This window comes from Dermacentor albipictus, chromosome 3 (genome assembly GCF_038994185.2).
Source record: "Dermacentor albipictus isolate Rhodes 1998 colony chromosome 3, USDA_Dalb.pri_finalv2, whole genome shotgun sequence".
NCBI lineage: Eukaryota > Metazoa > Arthropoda > Arachnida > Ixodida > Ixodidae > Dermacentor > Dermacentor albipictus.
In genome coordinates this window covers 184,620,405-184,644,380 of record NC_091823.1, presented here as the reverse complement: position 1 = coordinate 184,644,380, position 23,976 = coordinate 184,620,405, and the positions used below count along the sequence as shown (strand labels likewise).

Sequence of the window (23,976 nt, the reverse complement as noted above, 5' to 3'; positions counted from 1 at the left end):
TTAAATACTTCGCTATATCGAGAATTTCGTTATACTGAGGCTTAACTGTATAGAGATTTGAATTTATATACCTTGTTGTGCAGCTCCTTGGGTCATGGTTTCTATGACTATGACTCATATGACTCTGTATCTGTTGCGTGGAAAATCTCTCTCGCCCCGTTTCCCTACCGTTCTCCTTTTGGAGGAGGCCCCCTCTTGATGCTATCCTTGTTCCACTCTTGGCCCACATCATTTCATAATCGAGGCATGTAAGGCCACAGTTCCTTATGCGATGCAGCTCTGACATCATGCGTACCATACCGAATTGTACGTGAGCCTGAGCCCATGCATAACCATTCTTCTGATCAAATGTTAATTTTTAGACTGACATCCTTTCCTCTTGCATGACAGTTATCTCTGATGTATTGTTGCTGCTCTCTCATGCATGTATACCAATCAATTATCTTAGTCAATTTCTTCTTGAACATTGAGTCCAATCTTTGCCAACTTAAGTGTGTGTTGAATGTTAATTTTTTAAGACCTGTCTTCACAATCTGCCTCCACCTTTTAAGACCTGTCTTCACAATCTGCCTCCATCTCATCCATTTTAGCATCCTCAATTCAGTCACTTCTCTATCCTGACTTCTAGGTGACTTTATTAAAATCGTTTAGGTTCCATACAATATTGCTGGTCATGTATTGTCTTATAAGTTTATTAGACAGTGAAAATCTTCAACTTGACTGGAACCTGTGTAACACAATTATCATAATGCATCTTTTCAGTTTTTCCAAACTATGTCAATTCTGCTGATTCTGTGGGCTGTACAAATTTTCCATGTTGGTGTTTTCAGTTATCATTGAACCAAGGTATCCGTCTTTTCTATGGTTTACCCTCAAGGCTTCCCTTTCATCTACTCTGAGAAATTGGCATGCGGCTACCAGATGTGGGCAGCTTGCCTCACAACACATGCACATGCTCAGCTACTTTTGCCAACCTTTGTGCTAGATGTCAATCAGCATGAGCGAAGCAGCGAGAATGGGGAATTATGAAATTAAGGCAGAGGTTCGAGCATTAAGGGAAGTTATACTTATGAGGTGAGTACATGTGAAGAAAAGTATTCAGAAATGTTGGGAATTTGCAGTTTCCTGTTTATTGGTCTATTAAACTCTCCCTAGCTATTTCAGTTATTTCATCATGTGCTGCAATTTTTAGTTGCAATATGTTCTTCTTAAGTGCTGCCACACTTGCTACTAGAAGTTTGAGAACTTATATTTCTTATTCACTTGGTTCATTCACACCTACAAGCAGCAGTCTTTTCACTTTACATCAGCTATTGAATGTAATGCCCAGACATGTTCTCAGTCTACTTCAGTGGGAGTCACTAACACAGTGAATGATCATGAAGCATGTGTGTTCTTAGAAAGTGCCTTCATGTGATGCAGCTGTAAGTTAAGGTAGGGGATGCTTTGGAAAGCATGTTATGTGGCTTACATGAGAATTATTTTATGCCAGAAAGCACACAAATATTTGTGTTTATTTCTGGTGTTCTTCTTCCTTAATTACTTTCTTGATTCAGCGCATATATATGAAGCAAGAGATCTTGGCTTGTTCTTTCTTTACATTAGCAAATTACATTAATCATATAATAGCACACTTTACATAATTGAGCACATTAAAAGTCACTTGGCGAGCAAAACATTTACTTATCTTTTTGAATATCCCAGTGTGCAGTTTTTATCTTTTGAATATCCCAGTGTGTGCAGTTTGGACGTGATTCTTGAGAAGCACTACATCTGCTTCAAGTATATGAGGTATAATTGCTTTTGCTTAAAAATAATCCTAATCTTCCTTGATAGCTGTCCTTTTTTTACTAGACATTATAAGCATGGTGCTTAATTCCAAGATAAATATGCCTGCTGTAACTGTATGCATCAGTGTTTGACTATTCGTTACCTACTATTCCTATTAGAAAAATGTATTTGCCAACCTCCAATTATTTGCATTGAAGTAGTGAAGAGCTTGATAGCAGCCTGTCTGGTTTGGTCAAAAGAGGCACGGTAAGTAGTTTAAAATTAGATGCTAACCATAAAAATGAAAAATAAGAACTGGTTCAACTGGAGCTTTGTTCACAATCTTTGTGAACAAGGCTTTCAAGTGGGAGCCGAAGCATCTATCTTGCATGCCCGATCTTCATTTGCTTATTATTATTATTATTATTATTTGAATTCATCTAGCACTAAAGAGGTGGCAATTTATTTCGAATACTACTCTTTGCATTTTGTTTCCATTGCTGAGGTTCTTTTTTAAAGTAACTTCATGCACCACACAAGTACAACTCAAACATTTTCATTCTTTCAAGGATGTCACACCTAGTGGAAGGTATTCTGCACTAACATAATTATTTTGAGATTTCCAGTAAATACGTAGTCCTCATAAAAAGTATTCAAATAATTTTGGCCTAAACGGTTACATTAACCATGTAGGCTTCATCAGCTTCTTACATCACTTGGTCTTGGCAAACTTGTGAGCTGACAAGTTTGAGCATGCAGTCACTTCCCTCCATATTTGTTTCGATGAAGGCTTGCCCTTTGGTGCTACTCTGGATCCACCCCCGTTTCCTGAGATTACCACTACGGGCTTCAAGGCACACACCCTCAGGAAAACTTTTCATGCACAAACCTGGTTCTTTCACACTTTTACTAAGACAGACATTGAAAGCAAGGATGGCATAGCAGGCATGTTGGTTACAGAAGTACTTTATTAAATAGCTTTGTAAGTATTCATCTTGTGGACATTTCCATATCCTCTTCTGCTGAATTAGCTGGGGGAGGATGTCTCCTTCTCGTGCATACCCCAGCCCAGCCAATCAGAACTTCAGCAGCGGATGGAATGGACATTTCCACTAGGTGGACACGGAATACATCCCCTGTGCTCTGTCCTCTTTTTCCACCCTTCTCCATGTATTTTACTCAGTAAACTACTGGTTCAGCATGTTGGCCACCTTAATCGATCTTCCAATAGCTCAGCACTTAAACGGTATACAATACAAATAAGGCACTGTAAACCCAAGCAGTTAGGCTGGCGATTGCTGCTGTTATACATCATACAGGCAGATGCAATGGCTTCACTGTAGCTTTCTAAGTTAACTTTACTGAACTTTGAATTTAGAGAAGGCAGAATATAAAAACAGACTAGCATCTTTCTTATGTGCTTCACGCGTCTGCTTTTTTGTGTTACTAAAATAAGTACGTTGAACCCTAATGAAGTACAAGGAAATTGTCACACTAATTTTATTTCACTGTGTTTTTAAAGGTATAGCAAGATTTTTTAATTGCATTAAAAGTTGTTACTTGTTTTGATCTTAATGTTCATTTCTCATACTCCAATTGGACTACAACTGTTCCCTCATCCACAGCTATCAAGGTCTTGCGGCAACTTTGGAAGCTCTCTGAACTGAGTAAATGCTATGCATTGCATTATTTCTTAATACATTTTCATGGCTGCCTTTAACCTCTATAGTTCCTCATTAAAGCCAGCATCTCTCTTGTGACCACATTTAAAGAGCTTGTGGTAATGTATGCCTAACAAGAAAGATAAATACATTGTAGTGCTAGTATGCTCTAAGTAAATTGTTTTATGCAACGATTGCTGACATAATTGTCTGACAAATACTGCATCATGTTTGCTATTTTGCCTTCTGTTTCAATTTCACTGCATCTATACATTTTACCAGTACATGAGTAGGGTTCAAGGCTGTTCTTTAAAATGCTCATGAGCACTTTTCATGATCAGTTCCCCATATAAGTGGTTTTGCCGAAGAGAATACAGCAATACAAGCATAATTAGACAACGAGGAATGTGGGTAGGAACACTTTATTTACAGCACACATTTTTTTAATGAACTGCTCTTATACTGCTAAAATCTGCGCATTGAATAACCGCTCTGCTTCACCACTCCATGCTAAGTGCAAGTATCCTGTACCAGGAAGTCATGCCAAGACATGGGATGTTCAGTCTGTGAAAGATACCCGCGAACTAACCACGACTACGTCATAAAGCCGGACCGTACCAACAGTGATACATATCGATACTCATTTTTCCTGGATGCGATAGAAATGTGGAACCAATTGCCAAACGCTATTGTTAGCCTAAAAGATGTCACCGACTTTGAAAGTGCTGCTGAGGCATATTTATGGGAGTTTTCGATTTAGTTTTGAAGTGCCAAGTGATATGTGCAACTTGATATTCATTGTACGTATTTTGATAAATGTCAGAAGTGTGCTGAACAGCGTTCAAGTGAAGATCTTATTCACTGTGAATTGACAAGTGTTAAGCAACTTTACGTACATTGACATTGTCCATATTTGATTTATGTAATTGTATTGTCCTCTCTGTTATGACCCTCTATGAGGGTTGACAGTATTAATAAATAAATAAATAAATAAATAGACAACGAGGAATGTGGGTAAGAACGCTTTATTTTCAGCACACATGTTTTTTTTAATTAACGGCTGTTATACTGCTAAAATCTGCACATTTAATAAAAGTGCACTGCTCTGCTTCATCACTCCATGCTAAGTGCAAGTATCCTGTACCAGGAAGTCAAACCAAGACGTGGGATGTTCAGTCTGTGAAAATAAAAACGAGTTTGAAACATTAACGTGCAAAAACTAAAGCACACTCAAGAAAATAAACACAGCACAGGAACATATCCAATGAATCAGAATTACCTTTGAGAGCAAACATATAGTTTCTATGGCACAGTGAAGAAACCTTATTCCTCCGGCTTTTTTTGAGCACGAGAAAATATGAAAGTGCATGCGCTCTCCCCATATTGTGTATCTGCCACTTTTTCACACACAACAAAGATGGAAGAAATCAACAGTTCAGAAAAAAATGGCCGTGTAAACATTAACTGGCTTACGAGGTCGACAAACCAACGGTTCAAAGCATCACAGCCACGTCCGAAATAGCGTTGAAGGCCGGCCAGTACACTTAGGCGCCTCGGCGCGCGTAATGTAATAGGAGACGGCAGGCGCATGCGTACACCATTAAGGAGCACATATTATATATGTCGGTGAAAACGGTCACTCTTCAGTTCTGACATGCTTCACCGCATAACACTAGTTTACTGCGGCGAAGCTGGCTTCAGGACGCCGATTTCTTCATCTAGCGAGACAGGTCCGTTTATCACGCTTGGCAGCATTTGACATTTGCTGCATTAATTTCGTTTGTTCTTTTTAATTTTATTATCACACTGACCCTGTATCACGCAGTAGCAGAGCTAGTGCAGCGTCGTAGCTGCATTAGGAAAGGTAAGCGTGTATGCAGCAGGCACGGGGGCTTTGGCTCTTGTTTGGAAACTTCAAGAGACGCTCTTCCGCGCAGCGATGCCATTTGTATTATTAAAAGAATGCAGGTGATGATTAAATGAGCCGCAGCAAAGCTATAAAAAAGCAGTAGTAATGCTGTTCTAAGATCCTCTCGCTCGAGCGAGATGGTCTTAGAAAAAAAGCGCGATGTAACGCGATCTGACGGAACAGCTCGCCATGCCAGTGTTTACTTACGTCCTCGTTCTTACGCGCACCCTCCCCTGAATCAGACTACTGAATGGTTCTGTGCACGCACTGACGATCCTGATGGAGGCAATACCACTCACATGAGCAGCTCCATATGAGATGCCACGGCCCATTCCACATGCCGGCCGCAATTTGACGCGGCCATGAGGCAAAATATGCGCACAAGGTACCTAATGGTAACGCATCAAACAGCTCACAGCCCTAATCCTTTATTACACGCATATAGCATGGAAAGATGAATTACTCACGCTCTAAGTGGGCACGGAATACGAACCGCTTCGCAGCGCAGCCGGCTCCGTAAGACAGACGCCATGAAAATGCGCGCATGTGACATCATGGGTTATAGCGGACGTGACGTCATAGGTGAACGTAGACATTTCGGGCACCTTTCGTCTGCTGTGCCCCGGGCACAGCAGACACGGCCGGATTTCGGCGGCCGCTCTAGATCGACCAGTGAAAAACGCCACAAATTACTCCCCCCCCCCCCTTTTTTCTGGCTTCTGGATAGGATTGGCTCGGCTCGCTACATGTTTGCGCGCGCTTTTCTGAGCGCAGATTGATGTGCGCTTGGTTTCTGCACTAGGCTTTTACACAATCGCTTTTCCGTGCGCGGATTTGTGTGCGTCTGGTTTTCTACTAGGCTTGTCGCTGCTTTCATTTCCTCTGGTTTGATTCGGCGCGGCTTGGTACAGGCGCGTGCAGGCTTGGTGTGCGCCTGTTTTTTGACCTATTCTTTAAACACATCGCTCACTGCTCGCGCCTATATATAGTGAGCAAAGTGAGCGTCGCTTATCGAGGAAGTGCTGCGCCGCGGGTGAACCGCGTATGTAAGCGCGCAGCAATGCCGGGAAACATTCATACAACAGCAAGCACTGCGCTTTGTATTCCATCACTTTGTCATGTACAGTCTGTTTCACACTTAGGGGAAAACTCGGAGCGCATTGCATCGGCGATGCGGCGAGCGCTGGAGTCGCGAGACGGAAGCAGCTCGCGCAGGCGCAGACGCTATAGGGGCGGAGTCATGATCTGCGTCGTCTGCTACGGCGGCGCGCGCTGGCCGCGTTGTCGTGTAGCGTGCTACGGTCAGAGGCAGTGCGCGTATTCCATTGTTACTGCGGGAACTGAGCCGATATTCCTTATTAAGCGTTGTGCGACGCCAGACTGTGAGCTTTCATTGGCTACATTCGAGTTCTACGAATTTCTTTTGACGACATGCTTCTTTCGAAAGGCCGGGGTACTTAGTGCGTGCACGTATATTTCTTCGCTGTGTGTCTTACCGTAACACGCAGCGACACGAAAGGGACACCGAACTGCGCGAGCAAAGTGCTCGGCTCTTTTACCGGAGGAACCCGACGACGACTCTTGCCGCCATGCTGCCACACGTCCCAGACAAAGAGAATTTCGACGTCATCGTCTATCTCCAGCATGCCAAAGAAAACCCACAGCTCGCCCGCATGCGCATCAAGAACCAACAGAGGACCGACAGTCGGCACTACAATCTTTGACGACGCTATGTGGAATACCAGCCCAGTAAGAGTTTGGGTCTGGACTGCGATACAATGACAAGGACTTGGCAAGAAATTGTTATGATGCTATTTCGAACCCTACAAGATCACCCGACGTATTGGTGCACTGGACTATGAGGTCTTGACAGATGGCATTTTGCGGTGACAGCAGTGTTGCACACAACTTGAAGTGGTCCACGTGGTGCGTCTTAAGCGCCTTTACGCTCGTTGACGAACTTTGTTATTTTGTGGTCTCTTTACTACAGGTGTTCTTGTTTTTCGCTTTCGTGTTTGCAGAACTGCGACGATACTGCACAACAGGGGGGTATTGACATGTGTACTTGTATCTTAAACCGGTGACTGCTTTTCACCGGCTAACAAACGTTAGACGTGATCACTTGGCGCAGGACATGCCTGCATGCATTGGAAGTTTTCCAAATGTTATGGATGGTTCTATCCGTTATCTGCTGTCACGGAACCTTGTGTAATGCGACTGTATGAGCGACGTGAATTGTGTGGTACTTTCTGGAAGACACGCGGGCACCAGCGATTACTCTGGAACCTTTGATGACTCATGTATACAAGACGACGCGCTTGACCTTCTCATCAGATTTCGATGATCGCCAACTGTGCGTGTTCGCCGTTATCATTGTGTTTTGATTGTAATTTGTTTTTGTGGGCACAGATTCACCCAATAAGACGTTAAGCTATTTACTGTTTTGCTCCTGTGTTCTTGACGTCCTGTGTTCTTGACGGTCACTACAACGTGACAATATTGTAACGATAAAGCTACAGAGCGAACGGAAGAGAATGAAGTGCGCTTGTCTTTGCAGCGGCTCGTTGTCGGTGCGGCCCCTTTTCATCAATTCATCTTTAAATAAACGCACCCCATCATAACAGTTTTGTTGGACTGTGCCGGGTAAAACGACGCCCCCGAAGCACGACGATGAACCGCCCGCAGAAGCGCAACCAGTGGAGCTTCGCCAAAATCACCGAATTGCCGGTCTGCCACCACAGATAGCTTCCCACAGCGACAACCCACCACCTTCTCCCAGCTACCCATGGCAGCCTATATAGGACCACGTACCTTCGCCAGAAAAGCTGGGAAGATGTGGATGGATGGCTCAACTTTTACCAACGCGCAAATCGGTGCAATGGCTGAGACACCACCCAGCTTCACAATGTTGCTTTCTTCCTCAAGGGAACCACGTATGTGTGGCTTGAAAACCATGAAGAAAGCATGACGATGTGGGAAAAGTTTGTAGACGAAATCAGGAAGTGCTTCGGAGATTCAGCAGCTAAAAACAAGCATGCAGAGCAAACCCTAATGCAACGAGCCCAAGTTCCCGGCGAAACCTGCACGACTACATCGAGGAAGTGCTGAAGTCGTGCAAGGCCCTGGACCCTCAGATGACAGAAGAGGACAAAGTTGGTCATCTTTTAAAAGGGATCACCGAGGGCATGTACCAGTTCCTCATCGGAAAAGACAGTCTGGACTCCGCAAGTGACGTGATTCGGCACTGCCATATATTTGAAGCCTTGAAAGCTCGACATATCACACCGAAGTTCGGCTGCCTGGCCAATGTAACTAACATTGCCAGTGTTGACGTTGTCCCAGCTCCATCCGACCTTGCGTCAATTATTTGGCAAATGGTGTGCGAGGAGCTTGACCAACGTGAGGCTGCTTCCCTCTTGACTCCGCAGGCTCGAGAGCCCTTTTCTCACTGCGACTTCTGTGAGACGTCCACCAATGCCACCTCTGTAGACGCCTATAACTTCGCTCCTCATTCAAGAGCACCAAACCGTACTATGAATGCGCATCCTTACATCAGTTCCCCGATGGTTACTCACCCAGACCACCTGCAGTTTCTCAAGAGTGGGACGGCCGTGCCAGTTATCCTGCTACTGATAATTTCGGTGCGTCCCGTGAGCGCCCTATCTGCTTCCAATGTGGTATTCGCAGTAACGGTACCAGATTTTGTCCTCATTGCTGTCGCACATCACCACCGTCTCGAGTGACCAGCACTTTTTATCGGCGTAGCAATCGGCCTGGCAATGAGACATGCTGGCCTGCTGACTCCAACCGCAGGCCAAACGCAGGGCAAACTACCAGGCGAAATTACCGTAGCGACTTGCCAGCTTCTGTGTGGAGCTTGATGCCGCCACCTTCACGCCAGCGCAGGCCTCCATCTCCCCGCCGATGTCGCACGTCACCGCCGCCGGGAAACTAGGCGGTGCGACCAATAGAGGCGATGTCGCCAGTCATCATCAACTATATGCCCCTATGCCTCCGCCAGTCACCGTGTGTCGTAACAAGATTCGTATTTTAGTGGACAATGTTGCTACGATGGCCTCGGTGGACACAGGAGCGCGTCTCCATTATCAGCCTGGATTTCAAAACCTGAGTAGGCTGTAAAGTGCTGTTTCGCTGGGATAACGCTAATGCATTTCGTGCTGCGAGTGGAGAGTTGCGCCGACCTATTGGTGTGTGCACCGCAAATGTTTATTTCTCCGATAACGCGTATCAAGCCGAATTTGCAGTGCTTGCGCAATCCACTCGTAACGCAATTCTTGGCCTCAATTTCCTACAGCAGTGCAGTGTCACTGATGACTGCGGTGATGGCGAGCTTTTCCCGTCTCCTCTTGCCAACCACCCTGCTACCTGTTCACGCGCTCTCGCAGTCATTGAAGATGCTGTCTTACCGGCATATTCTTATCCAGAGTTCGATTGCTGCTTGCAGTGTCGACACCGATACATTTGATGCAATTGTTGAGCCTAAATTTCGATGGTTGTGAAGAAAAGTGTGCTTGTACCTTGATGCGTCCTATCTTCGGCCTGCGGAACAGCTACACTGTGGGTGTCAAATTTAGTCTTCCAGTCTGTTGTGCTATCCAGCGGTGTGCGACTTGCCTCAGCATAGACGCTTTAACTGACGACACGTCACACAAATCCTGAGAGCATGGGGCTGACCACAGTGTCTTTGCAGACTCTTCGCCTTTGTTAAAAATGATCAACAAGTCACTGTCTTCAGAGAAGTGTCAAGACCTGGTCAGCATCCTTAGCAAGCATGTGTCATTATTTGATTTCGCACAGAACGGTAACAAAGTTCGCGTTCCAACTACGCGGGCTCACCACGGGATGCACAGACCCTGTGTCGATCCTATCAGGCAGAAGCGTTACCGCGTGTCCGCGTCAGAGTGCATGATCATTGCTCAACAGGTCGACGACATACTAACGAAGGGTGTCATCCAAGATTCCTTTAGCCCTTGGGCTGCACCGGTCATCTTCGTGAAAAAGAATGATGGGTCCTGGTGGTTTTGTGTCGACTACTGGCGTCTCAATTCTGTGACGAAAAAGGATGTGTATCCACTTCCCTGGATCAATGACGTTATTGACTGCCTTCATGCCGCATCCTACTTCTCATCTGTAGATCTCTGATCAGGCTACTGGCAGATATCCACGCATTCAGCTGACAAAGACAAAATGCTTTTGCAACCCCAGATGGCTTGTTTGAATTCAACGTCATGCCGTTTGGTTTGTGCAATGCGCCTGCAACATTTGAAAGGTTTATGGACACGTTACTGTGTGGCCTGAAATGGGAGCACCCGCTGTGGTTGCTCAGTGGCTATGGTGTTGGGCTGCTGAGCACGAGGTTGCACGGGGGCTGCATTTCGATGGGGGCGAAATGCGAAAACACCCGTGTACTTTGATTTAGGCACACGTTAAAGAACCCCAGGTGGTCAAAATTTCCGGAGTCCTTCACTACTGCTTGCCTCATAATCAGAAAGTTGTTTTGGCACGTAAAGCCCCATAATTTAATTTTGAAATGGGAGGTTTGTTTATGTTATCTAGACAACGTCGGCATTTCTGGCCGCACCTTGCAGAGCACAACCATCGACTGGACATTGTTCTGATGTGCCTTGAACAAGTTACCCTTACCCTAAACTCCAAGAAATGTCACTTTGGCCAACGAGAGGCGCTAGTACTTAGACATCTAGTGGACAAACGGGGTGTGGCCAGACCCACAGAAGGGCGCTGCAGTTAACGGCTTTAAGCAACTGCATTCACAACGCAAGCTGAGGAACTTCTTGGGTCTTAGCTCGTACTTCCTATGTTTTGTGCCCAACTTTGTCGATACTGCCTACGCTCTGACTTAATTGAAGCACAAGGATAACCTTTTCACCTGGACAGCAGATTGCGATTCTTCGTTTCGTCAACTGAAGCTCCTGCTCTCTCCCGGACCCATATTTCGCCGTTTTGACCCCTCTGCCACAACAGAATTGCACACCGACGCAAGTGGAATCGGCCTCGGCGCCATCCTCGTCCAGCATTTTGATGATGCCAAGCATGCCACTGCCTGTGCTAGCCATTCGTTGAGCAAGGCCGAACAGAATTACACCGTCACTAAGTAAGAGTCCCTTGCTGTTGTCTTTGCAGTTCAAAAGTTCCACCCACATCCCTATGGGTGCCTCTTCATGATCGTTACTGATCACCATTCACTATGTTGGTTGATTGGTCTCCACGACCCGTCTAGCCGCCTTGCTCGATGGGCGCTACATTTGCAGGAATTTGACTTTGCAGTCCGTTATAAGAGTGGCCGACATTATGCAGACGCAGACCGTCTTTCGAGGCTCCCTCCACCAACAAGTGCATGTGACGCTGACAATTTCGATCACTTTCTGGCCGCCATCGACGACATTCTTTTTCTCGATCTGGCCCCTTTCTGGAAAGAGCAGCGTAACGAACGCTGCCTGGATGCCCTTTTCGCCTCAGCTGCTCCAGCAACAGGTAAAAATGGCTTTGTCATCCAAGACGGCCTGCTCTACAAGAATTATGCGGCTGATGGCACCCGCCTCCTCTCACTCGTCCCTAAGAATTTGAGAGCCCCCATGCTCCGTGCTATGCACGACGACTCGACCGCTGGGTACCTAGGTTACACCAGAACATACAACCGGATTCAGGGCCAATCCTACTGGACTAGTATGTGATGGGATATAGAAAAGTATGTGGCCAGTTGTAACAAGTGCCAGCAATTCAAGCGCCCTAATACTGCTCCGGTCGGACTCCTTCACCCTGTGGTGCCACCACCATCTTTCAAAATGGTTGGAGTGGACCTTCTTGGCCCATTCCCATGCTCAACAAATGACAACCGTTGGATTATAGTCTGCTTTGACCATCTGACGAGTTATGCTGAAACTGCAGCGATGCCAACAGCGACGGCTCTTGAGGTTTCGAGCTTCCTCCTGTCCTCCGTTACACTGCGTCATGGACCCCCACCTGTTATTGCGAGTGATCGTGGTCACCAGTTCGTGGCCGACGTAGTCAAAGAGCTGTTGCGTCCCTCTGCTTGCCAGTTTCGCCATGCAACCCCATGTCACCCGCAGACAAATGGTCTCATCGAGCGCACTAACAGAACTTGGACCAACATGCTTTCGATGTACCTCGATTCCAGGCACAAAAATTGGGTTGATATCTTGCCTTCTTTTTTAATGTGAGGGTAAATGCCTCAAGGCATACAGGGGTATGGGATGGGGGTGAATAAAGATGATTAAATGAATGAAAAAAAGATTTGCTGATGTAATGAAGTCTAAGAGGGATCGATAATGTGGTCCCTGCATCCAAGCAGTGTAATCACTAAGATTATGCGGCGAAAGTCCCGCTGCTGCAAGGTGCCGGAGCCTCTTTGGTTTCAGTGCAGGGCAAACCCACAGCAGGTGGTGAATGTCGGCTTCAGCATTTCGCAACTTGATGAGTGGACACCCAGGGCAAGGATCGGGGTGATGCAGGGAAGGCAAGTGCTAACCCTCATTGCCTCGCAATTAACAGCCTCAATGCGATTCTATTGTGCCCTCGTCAAATGCTGGAATTGGGCTTGATAAACAAGGCGTGGCTGCACTACCACCTTCACCAGCTGTCGTGCAACATATGAGCAGGTGCCGCCCATTTTTGGAGCAATGCGCCTAATCAAACCGAACGTCTGAATCGCCTGCTTTTTAGCGCGGGAGAGCCAAGCAGTTCCGGTTCCCGACTCGTGGACCGTTAGACCCAGAATTTTTAAAGTTGAACATTGTTGAAGTGGGGTTCCAGATAGATGAAGACGAATGGGTGTTGCAGAGAGTTTACGGTGGCCCCAACGATTGGCGACTGACATGTAAGCAGATTTGCTGACAGAAAGCCTAAGGCCGACTGAAGAAGCGTAAGTCGATGTTATATCTACAGCTGATTCAAGGGCAGCGGCTTGAGTCTGCAGGTCACGATGAGTGCTCCAAACCGTGATGTCATCAGCATACAACAAGAACTTTATGTCGGGTACATCATGTAAGCGCCACGCAAGCAGGATGAAAGCAATATTAAATGGTGTGGTTGACAATACTGATCCCTGGCGTACCCTGCGAAAAGGGACAAATGAGCCGACCGCGTCACCACTGAGGCGAATTGCAATATGCTGGTCTTCCAGAAAAGATTTGACGAAATTCCGTACTCTAAGGGGAAAATGCAACATGTCAATTGAAGCCAAGATGGCAGCATGACTGGTGTTATCATATGCCTTTTCGACGTCCATAGTGAGCACAGTACGGACACTGTGGCTATGAGTTGACAATAAAACTGAGGATGCCAAGACAATCTTCAGTACTTATGGATGGATGGAAGCCAATTTGAGCAGGGTGGTAGAAACCGTGGTGCTCTAGCCACCTTGACAGTCATGTGGCTAGCATTTTCTCAGCAAGCTTGCACAATGTTGGCATTAGGGAAATGGGTTGGGAGTTGCTAAGGTCAGTCGGCGGCTTGCCTGGTTTCGGAATCGGGATCACAACAGCCGATTTCCAGCCTGGAGGGACAACGCCATCTAGCCATACCTTGTTAATGGTGTCGAGGAGTTGAGGCAGCACAGCACAACTCAGGTTCTTGTAATCCTCATAAGTAATAGAGTCTGGACCAGGTGCTGTCTTGCGACTGGTACCATCTATCGCTGCAAGCAACTCAAGCATGGTGAAAGAGCTTGGAAACCCCTTGGAGTCTGGTGTAGATGGTAACTTGTCGATATGTGCCGGAATGCCTGCCAAGGAAGCACCATTGGCTGTTTGATGCAACACGTTGTACTGAGGGAAAAAACTTCCGGGCTGCTTTTCTGGTGAAATAATCCGGCGACAAGCCAGCAGCAAAGAAGGCTGTGGCCACCGTCCGAACGGAATGTTTGCTAGAGAGAAGCATTCTATGTCTTGGATGAAAACTGCTCACACCACGTATGTCAGTGCCACCACGAGAGGTTGCGTTCATATGTTCGAGCCTTAGCAGTAAGGAAATTCTGTCTTGTACGTGCTTGTGCAGAAGTGGTGTCTTGGGATGCTGCCAGCTCAGCTTGTCTGCGAGCAGCCCCCAAATTGAGCAGGCTCACATCCGGTGTCTGTTGATCGACGTCTACCCAGCTGATGGTTGTAGCTTCATTGAGTGCGTTTTGTATGCGGACAACAAATAGTGGTGACGAGTCCACAGACGTATCTTGGAAAATGGAGCGAAAGGTGTCCCAGTTGACCACAGCACGCTTGAAGCGCACTCGGCGGGCCTGCGACGGGTGAAGGCCGAAGACGATAGGGTGGTGGTCACTACCCCAGCAGTCGAGCTCCAAGTGCCAAGTGGGAGTGCCGGGACCCTACCACCATGTAAGATCCGGTGCGTATGTTGTAGGTCGAGCTTGAGGCACAGCCCGCATTGCTGTATCGGGATGGTTCAGTAGTACAAACAACGCATCCACGAAGGTGCCCCGCCCCGCACACGCCTACCTCGGGGGCTAGAAGCGGGGTACCCCCAATCTGGGTACCACCACCCAGTGGCTCCTCAAGAAGCCACCGGCTGGTCTTATGTAGTATGACACTACCACAACAGTTGCCTTAGGTAACTTCACAGCTACTGCCACTACCTCCCGAAATGAGCTACACCAGTTTTCAAGAGAAAGACAGACCTGTGGATAGCACGTATCAACATACACTGCCGCCTCTCCTGGAGGGGCAGCTGCGGCACACGACGGTCACTCATCGAAGGAGACAAGTATCCGCTGAAGCCCAGAATGGCAGGCAAGGCGTTGGTCTCCTGTAGTAATGGGCCCACACCTGCAGCTTATTCATATGTAGATGCGATTTAAGCTCCCGCACTTTCGTGGAGAGACCTCTACAGTTCCACTGCAGCACATCACAAACACCTGCACCCGCCATTTGATTACGAGTCCAGGCGTTGTAAAATCACAGGTGTCAGGTTGGGTAACTGGCTGACCATGAACCGCAACAGGGATGTTGTAGAGCTATCCGGCAATGGAGACGAAGACCTGGTAGACTCCGAACGATACAGCAGGGCGTGACAGAGACGATGATGTAGCCGAATCGATAGTTGTAGTGGTGCGAGATTCCATTGCACGTTGGCGAAGTGCAAGTAGTTCACGCTGCTATCGGAGCTTGGAAACCTCAGCTAAAAGGTGGGCAATTTATTTATTTATTTTGAATACCCTAAACACCCCGAAAGGCATTACATAGTGGGGGATACAATCACACATATGTCAATGCAATAAAAACGACTGAAGACAACAATCAAGCACAGATTCAATCAGCACAAAAGATAGTTTGTAATAAAAAAGAAAAAGAATGAAAAGAAATTAGGGTGAGAGTACAGGGTACATATCATATTTGCTATACATGGAACGCTTCAACAAGGCACACGCAACAGGTGGGTGTTCGAAAAATGCACATTTAGAAAATGTATATTGTCACGTGGAGTGACATATGAAGAACACAGTAGCAATACTGTGAAAGATGAAACTAACTTTTATTGGGCAAACCTGTGCCCACAAAATGTGGCTACACTTAAAGAACGGCGAACATTCGGCGATCGTCAAAATCTGATCAGCGGGTCAAGCGTGTCGACTTTTATAGATCAGTAGTCGAATGTTCCAGAGTAACTGCTGGGACCCGCGTGCCTTCCAGAAAGTTCTACACCATTCACGTCACGGATACATGCAATCAGATTACACAAGGTTCGGCAACAACAGACAGCAGATAGAAGCATCGATAGCATTCTAGAAACTTCCGATATATGTAGACACATCCTGCGGGGAGCGATAACATTTCTTGGACTTTAAAAGCGCTCACCTGTGAAAGATAAACGAGCTCATGTGTCAATTCCCCCCCGTCTCAAAGGGCATTGTCCCGATGCTACAAACATAACAGGAGAGTGAAACACAAAAGGTCACTTATTAAAAAAAAAGAACAAAACAAAAAACAAAGCCAAAAGTGACACAATCTAAAAAAAGTCCAAAGTTCAGCTATGCGACTTCCCCAAAGTTCATTAGCGTTGGTGGAACGGCTTAAGTCGCACCACATGAACTGCTTCAGGTCATGAGCGGCGCTGCTGTAATAGTGAAATGCTGTCTGGCACGACCTCATAGTCGAGTGCGCCAATGCATCGGATGATCTTGTATGCTCCAAAATAACTAATAAATAAATGAATAAAAAATGAAAAATAAACAAATAACATCATTATTATATATTAGGAATAATAACGAGCCTAACACAGACCCTTGAGGCACCCCTGACCTAATGCGTATGTTGATTGTCAACTGCTGCCATATCATCATGCGGGTGTTCCGACACGCTCTACTTCTGTGTAACCAGTGGGTGACGGCGGTCTTTCCGAACTCTGACACTAAGTCTATTGGGAATGGGGTGCAGGCGGGCCGGGCTCGAAAAGCTCTGGCCAGTCATCGTCATCCCACTGGAGCGCCGCAAACTTGTTAGATGTCAGCACTGGTTGTGTGGCAGCATGCTGAGGCTATTGCTTATAAATCCCGCGACGAACCTTCCGAGTGGCCTTTTGCTTTGTGGGACAAGTTCGACAAGTGATCTCGCGGTCATCGCTCTTGCAGAGTCCACATCGGTAAGGCACTGTGCCAGCTAGTACAGCTTAATCTGGCGCTGTAAACGGACAGGATCGGCGCATGTGTGGCCAGGTCGGAAACAGTTGTAACAATGACGACGCTGGGTTTATAAGGCTGAGGTTGTAGAATGCAGCCATAGTAGTACAGGCGGGCTGGGGGAGTTGGTGGATGCTGCAAGGCGACGATGCAAGAGCGCCCCTTTCCTGTGTAACGCGCTTGAATGACACGGTGAATAGGACAGCAGAGCTCACACTGGAGAGCAGTCTGGTCCTCGCCAATTTCAACATTGTAAACAACACAGCGCTGCAAGTCCGAGCTTTCTACCAGGTACACCTGGAACGGCACGGTGACTTCGCTTGTGATCGAGAGACGCTGAAGGGTTTGCAAACGCTCGACAGCAGCCAATGTCGGGAGCCACACAGCAAATGTATTTGACTTCTTCCTGGCCGTGAAGCCACGGAAGCCTGTGGTGCCAAGACAAGCATCTAGGTTTGCCTGAATAATCCTGTTGGGATCTCCGCGAGGCTTGTGGGGGCCAGAGCTTTAACTCATTCGCTTCCAAAGCCGGCGATCCGCCGGCCACTTTGCCCAAGGCCAAACTACAATAAGCTGGCAATTCGCCGGCCTCTGGAAGAAATGCATTTTTAAAAGGCCCTGACAGATAGCGCTTCCCTCTGCGCTGTTGTTGGGTTGTTTCGTCTTTTTAACACCAGATGGACATTGTTGTCAACTATTTTTGAGCTTGGTTCGGAAAAAAAAAAAGTTGGCGTTTCCTCTTTTTCTGTTGAATCGTTCGCTGCGTCTCGAGAATCGAGCATGACGTCGCGAAGGAAAACAGCTCTCACATGTGAGGAAATTCTCGAGCTGGTGTTCCAAAGTGACGATGAAGAAGCTACCTTGGACCAAGAAAGTGGCGACGATGAGACTGACGGTGAGAGCAGCAGTGGTTGTGAAAGCGATCTGTGTGTATTTGAAGGCACTTCGCTCTCCTCCCCACCGCCTTCCAAGAAGCCAAGAAATGAAGATTGGCAGTGGGAGGAAAAAGACCGTTCAGATAATGTCTCGAAACTGTCTTTTACCGGAAGTCCTGGAGTCAAGCAAGCGATCCAGCTCAAAGTAGGTGACAGTCCTAGTGCTTTGGGTTTGTTAAACGCTCTACTTGGAGATGATTTTTGGGACATGATTGCAAGGCACAGCAACGCTTATGCAAGGCAGAAACAGGCTTTTAAGCCAGACCCCACATGGCATGAAACAACACCAGGAGAGATGAAAGTTTTCTTCGCGCTGTGTGTGCTAATGAGCCAGGTACGAAAGAGCAGCATCCAGGCATATTGGTCACAAAGAAGTGTGATCTGCACACCATTTTTTGCGACGGTGATGCCCAGGTGTTTCTGGGCACTCTCCCAATATCTACCTCTCTACGACAGCAACCTTGCAGCATCTGATGACAAGCTGTGGAAGCTACGACCTGTATTGGACTATATCATCAAGTCTATAGGTAGTGCCTACTCTCCAGAAGAAGGTCTCGCTATGGATGAGAGTTTGATGAAATTTCGTGGTCATCTCGCATAAGTGCAATTCAACCCCTCAAAACGAGCCCGTTTTGGGGTAAAGTTCTACAAGCTGTGTGAATCTGCTAGTGGCTACTGCTTGAACTTCTCTGTCTATACAGGAAAATGTGAGCAAACTACCGCTACCATTGGAATGTTGTGTAGCGAGGCCGTCGTCATCAACCTTGTCGGCGATCGTTTCGCGGACGATCACACAATCTACATGGACAATTGCAATTCTTCACCACACCTTTTCCTTCACATAAACCAAGCAGGATCAAACGCTGTGGGTGCTGTTAGGGTGCACCGTAAGAACATGCCCAAGGAGCTAAAAAAGATGAAGCTAAAAAAAGGCAAGTGCAAGGCCTTCTTCTCGCAAGGCATCATGGCTTTGACATGGCAGGACAAGAAGCCTGTCAATATGCTCTCTATGTGTCACAACACAGCCAGTGTGACTGACACCAGCAAGAAAAATCGCCAAAGTGGCCTGCCTGTTTTGAAGCCACAGGTTGTGCAGGACTACAACCGTGGAATGGGAGGTGTGGATCGAGAAAATCAACAGCTCACTTCCTTTCCTATAATGCGAAGGCATGCAAAAGGATACAAGAAGATATCTCTTTACATCATGGATATCGTTGTTTATAATGCTACATGTACATCCTATCGGGCAAGATTACAGGAAAGCGAGTGAGCCACACGGACTGGAAAGTCGACCTGGCAGAACAGCTGATCGAAGAGGCTGTGCTACCGCGTTACCGGCGACGAGGCAAATTGCCTGTTGGTGCTTCACCGAGGTGGCTAGAAGCCTGTGAGTGGGCTCACTTCCCTCACCAAATATCACCAAATGCAACCAAGCAAAATCCATCCAGGCAATGTCATGTCTGTAAAGCTCAGGGGAAGAGCAAGAGCTGGTGGGAGTGCGAGAAATGTGGAGTGGCACTTCACATGCCTGTCTGCTTCAAGACCTCCCACACTCACAAGGTACTCTGAGTGCAGCGCTTCTAGAAAATACTTTTAAACAAAATAAAACAAAAAAAATGTTCATTTGGGGTGCAATAGCCAGTGCTATGGAGGTTTCTTTACGACGCCATACACGGCAGTACGTGGCGCCGAAAAGCTCGTGGGAACGCCCGTCGAAGCCGCGGAAGCGAATGGGTTAATGATTGCTTTATAGAAAACCGAGCCTAGTGTCGACACAACTGGGTAGTCAGTCGTGAGGCAGGAACGCTTGCCTTGGGAGCCGCTGTTGGCCGAAGACGAATCTGGTACAGAGTGTTCCGAAGGACACTTCTGAGAACCTCGGGGGCCGACGGCACAGATGGTAGCGCAGAAGACAAGTCCACAGGGGTACTCGGTTCGTCATGCACAATAATTGGAGCCCCATCCCCTATCGGTGTCTGGGAAGCCATCGCCGGGCTCTGCCCTGAGGGCAGATCACTCACGGTCTGATGTGCATTTTGTGAAGGCAGTGGGTGGGCTGTAGCCGAAGGTCTTGGAGCAGCAACCATGAGCTGGGATCCAGACTCGGGGTGTCAATTGTGCGGCTGGTAATGCCATCGTGGCGAGCGGCACCGGCGAATCTACCACCGCCAGCGTGTTACCGAAGGCACTAGGCCTAGTCCCGGTGCACAAATCAGCTGCAGGGCCGATCAAGTGACATTCGCGGAATGCCAGGAAACTAGACTGTGCATGAGCGTCCGGAGCGTCCTCAGATGACTTGTGGTCTAATCTCTTGAAGTATGGAATATATTTAAGCTGAAGGCGAGATTTTCCACAGGAGCGATTTTTCACCGGGACACTTCGTCGTCTTCCCTCATCTTGCCTTTTATCACGTACGCCTAAACACTACAAAGCATGAAACTACCGGCTACAGTCCTTTCTATCTTCTTTATGTTATACCACCTCGCAGCTTCCTTGACACCATTCTACCTTTTATTCCTCATGCGGACTCTTCTATTGCCGAGACTCTCTGCTGCACTGAGGAAGCACGCCGCATAGCTCAGCTCCGTACGTTGGCATCCCAGGACCACTCCAAGATCAGCTACGATTCACGCCATAAGAATGTGTCCTACAACAACGGGAACAAAGTTTCTGGCTCGTTACACCGGTCCTTTCGTCATCACCAATCACCTAAGTGATGTGACCTATTCAATTGCTCGTCTCGTTTCCAATGGCTACTGGTCTAAGACGACACAGCTTGTTCACGTCGCCCGCCTGAAACACTGTCATCTCCGTGACTCAAGAGTGGACGTAACGGTTACTCACCCAGCAGGCTTCGTATGCGAAGGAAGGAGTGTTACGCTAAAGCTACAGAGAGAATGGAAGAAGAGAACGAAGTGTGCTTGTCTTTGGAGCGGCTCGATGTCGGCGCAGCCCCTTTTCATCAATTCATCTTTAAATAAACCCACCCCATCGTGACAGTTTCATCTTAGGGTTGTTGTGAACAAGCAGAAGCCAGCAAGCACTTTTGTGAGTCCAGTGCAACTCAGCTCATTCAAGCACAATACAATATTCTTTCCTTGTTGGCTATCTGATAGAACAGAAACAAACATGAAAATGTTTTTCACATGCATTATTACAAACAACTACGGTATAGCAGTTATAACAGCTGGTAGCTGCCGATTTTCCAGCCTTAAAAAGGAAATCAAACAGTGATGGTGTTAGTACATCCACATTGGCGTCTCTTTTTAGCACCAATGTATGTGCTTCGACACTTCAGCACCTAGTTCTATGCTGTGACCTTAAAGGGGGTGCCAATCTCAATAGATTTACAGTGACATCTTTCCAAGGCTCTATTTGCAGTAATATTGTGGAAAGAGCTGGATCACTAATGAAAAAAAAGGAAATGAAGGCCAAATGTTTTCTGAGTAAGTTTTCCACCTATACCACACAGCCATCACACAGTATGAGATCATGGAATGTTTCCCTGCTTGAGCCATCATGTGCAAAAGGTTATTAAAACTTGTTTGTTTACAATGCAGTGTAAATCGGTAAGCAATTAAACAGCTTCACACAGATCCGGTCAATGCATTTTTGACACTACAACGGTTCTTGTACCTCTACCAACTCACAAAGCACAGCAGTGTGGCCATTTTATTATGAAGGGGTGTCGGTGTAGTAGCGCTTCTTGAGCGTACGGTACTTCTTGAGCATGTAGAGTGCCTCGAGCTCCTTGATGATGTACTGGCCCCTGGCAAGCAGCATGGTCAACTGCTCAGGGTCCTTGACATCGCGGTTCTTGAGGAAGGCCGCCTTCAGCCGACTCCGGAAGTAGTCGTAGCCTTTTGGGTAGTCACGCCCAAGGTGCAGGAGCTGCGGGCACCCAGTACAGGTAGAGTCACAACATTACTTTCAGCACAATAGGTGTTAAATGCGAAGTAAAGTTACTTATATCACCAGCTCAAGTATGTTTAACAATGTTAGCCTTTGTTACACTGGTGCCTGCAACCATGAACCACACTTGCTCATTTGTATGTAAATCAGGATTGCACAACTGATTGTGCAGTCTTGATTTCTACTTAACTCCTGAGACCAGTTACTTTCTACTTTAGTAGACAGTAAGCTATTTACTTACTAAGTAAGTGAACTACTAGGTACTATGTACTAAGTCACCACTTATTTTCTACTTTATTAGAAAGTAAGTGGTCTGAAGTAAATGCAACAGCATTCATAAAAATAATTTGCTGGATGTGTTGGCAATCTGTACTTGAGACTAAAGTACAAAATTACAGAATGCGAAAGGGAAGACAGGCCGAACGAAGTGCTGAACTATCAACAAAGAAATTTTATTAAAATCACATGATTGAATACTCTTTAAAAAATTCACCAACGATTACGATACTCCCTAATGCAAAATTTGAGCGCAGCTCTATACGTGTTTTCATTGTGCGATATATTGGCTGGATGTCGGAGCGATTACGGCGAATTGTGTCTGCCTGTGGCGAATTGTGTCGTTACGGCGAATTGCGTCTGCCTGCCAGTGGTCAATTTTGGCTTGACGACACAAGTGCTGCCGCGCAGGATGTCTCTGGCCCAGCTTTGCTCATTCGAGGATCACTCAATAGCGTCTATTGCAGTAGACGACAATTCAGCCGATCCTCCTCTAGCATCGCAGTCGGCAACTTGGGCCATCGCCTACTTACAGAAAATGATTGCGCCCGACATACTGTCCGAGCACGCTCGTGAGCTCTACCGCGTTCTGTTTACCTACCACGATATTTTTTACTTTCACGATCGTCCTTTGGCTCATGCTACAGCTGTTAAACATCGCATTGATACTGGCGATGCCCGTCCTATTCATCGCAGCCCGTATCGTGTGTCACCGGCTGAGTGTCAAGTTATTCACGCCGAAGTGCACAAAATGCTTGCCAAGAACATTATTGAACCATCTGTAGTCCATGGGCGTCACCTGTTGTACTGGTCAAAAAGACGGATGGCTCAGGGCGCTTTTGCGTGGATTATCGGCACCTTAACAGGGTTACCAAAAAGGACGTGTATCCCCTACTTCGGATTGATGACGCCTTTGACTGCCTCCACAGTGCTCGCTGCTTCTCCTCTATTGACCTTTGCTCCGGCTACTGGCAGATTGCCGTGGATGATCTCAACAGCGAGAAGACTGCTTTTGTAACACCAGATAGTCTTTATCAATTCAAAGTGATGCCGTTCGGTCTATGTAACGCTCCTGCCACTTTGAATGCATGACTCCCTTCTTCACTGTTTCAAATGTTCCACGTGCCTGTGCTATTTTGACAATGTTATAGTATTCTCCCCAACTGTCCCCAATGTCCCCAAATGTCCAGGACTGCTGAGAGGCACCTCGAGTGCCTCTCAGCAGTCCTGGACATTTTTCGTTCAGCCGGTCTGCAGCTCAACGCATCGAAGTGCCAGTTCGGCCGTCGCCAGATTACCGTCCTTGGGCATCTCGTTGGCATGAACGGAGTGCAACCGGAACCAGGAAAGATCCATGCTGTCATGCACTTCCCTGTTCCGAAGTGTGTAAAGGATGTGCACAGCTTCATTGGCCTTTGTTCGTACTTCTGCAGTTTTGTGAGAAATTTCGCCGCCATAGCATGACCGCCAACCGAGCTTTTGAAAAAAGACGCCCCTTACCGGTGGGGCGATGGCAAGGCCTCTGCATTCTCGCATCTAATTGACCTTCTCGCAATGCCTACTGTTCTGGCCCATTTCAATCTTTCTGCGCCTGCCAAAGTCCGTACTGATACCAGCGGTCACGGAATTGGCGCAGTACTGGCCCAACGCCAGCGTGGCTACGACTGTGTTATTGCTTGCGCCAGCAGGCTCCTCTCACCTGCGGAGCGCAACTATTCCATCACTGAGCATGAGTGTCTGGCCCCAGTTTGGGCGGTTGCGCGTGTGACTTGCACGTGTGGAACGCGGGACTTGCACGTGTGGAAAGCGAATTACGAAGGAGTTTTTGGA

General features: G+C 47.1%; 2 protein-coding genes and 1 pseudogene across 5 annotated transcripts in view; 2 read left to right on the top strand and 1 right to left on the bottom strand.

The window, feature by feature from the left end:
* Positions 1-15,564: 15,564 nt before the first annotated feature.
* On the top strand, positions 15,565-21,464 carry LOC135920830 (piggyBac transposable element-derived protein 4-like; annotated as a pseudogene).
* Positions 17,804-18,559, top strand: LOC139057783 (piggyBac transposable element-derived protein 4-like). Its single transcript, XM_070536540.1, has one exon. The coding sequence runs from the start codon at positions 17,804-17,806 to the stop codon at positions 18,557-18,559; it is 756 nt and encodes a 251-aa protein (XP_070392641.1).
* A 147-nt stretch (positions 21,465-21,611) lies between the features above and the next one.
* Positions 21,612-23,976, bottom strand: part of LOC135920831 (electron transfer flavoprotein regulatory factor 1-like) — a 73,857-nt gene continuing 71,492 nt past the window's right edge. For all 4 annotated transcript variants that reach the window (XM_065455098.2, XM_065455099.2, XM_065455100.2 and 1 more), the window contains one exon: positions 21,612-21,849. In XM_065455098.2, the coding sequence (XP_065311170.1) occupies positions 21,634-21,849 (216 nt within the window). In that variant the 3' untranslated portion in view covers positions 21,612-21,633. The remainder of the gene's footprint in view (positions 21,850-23,976) is intronic.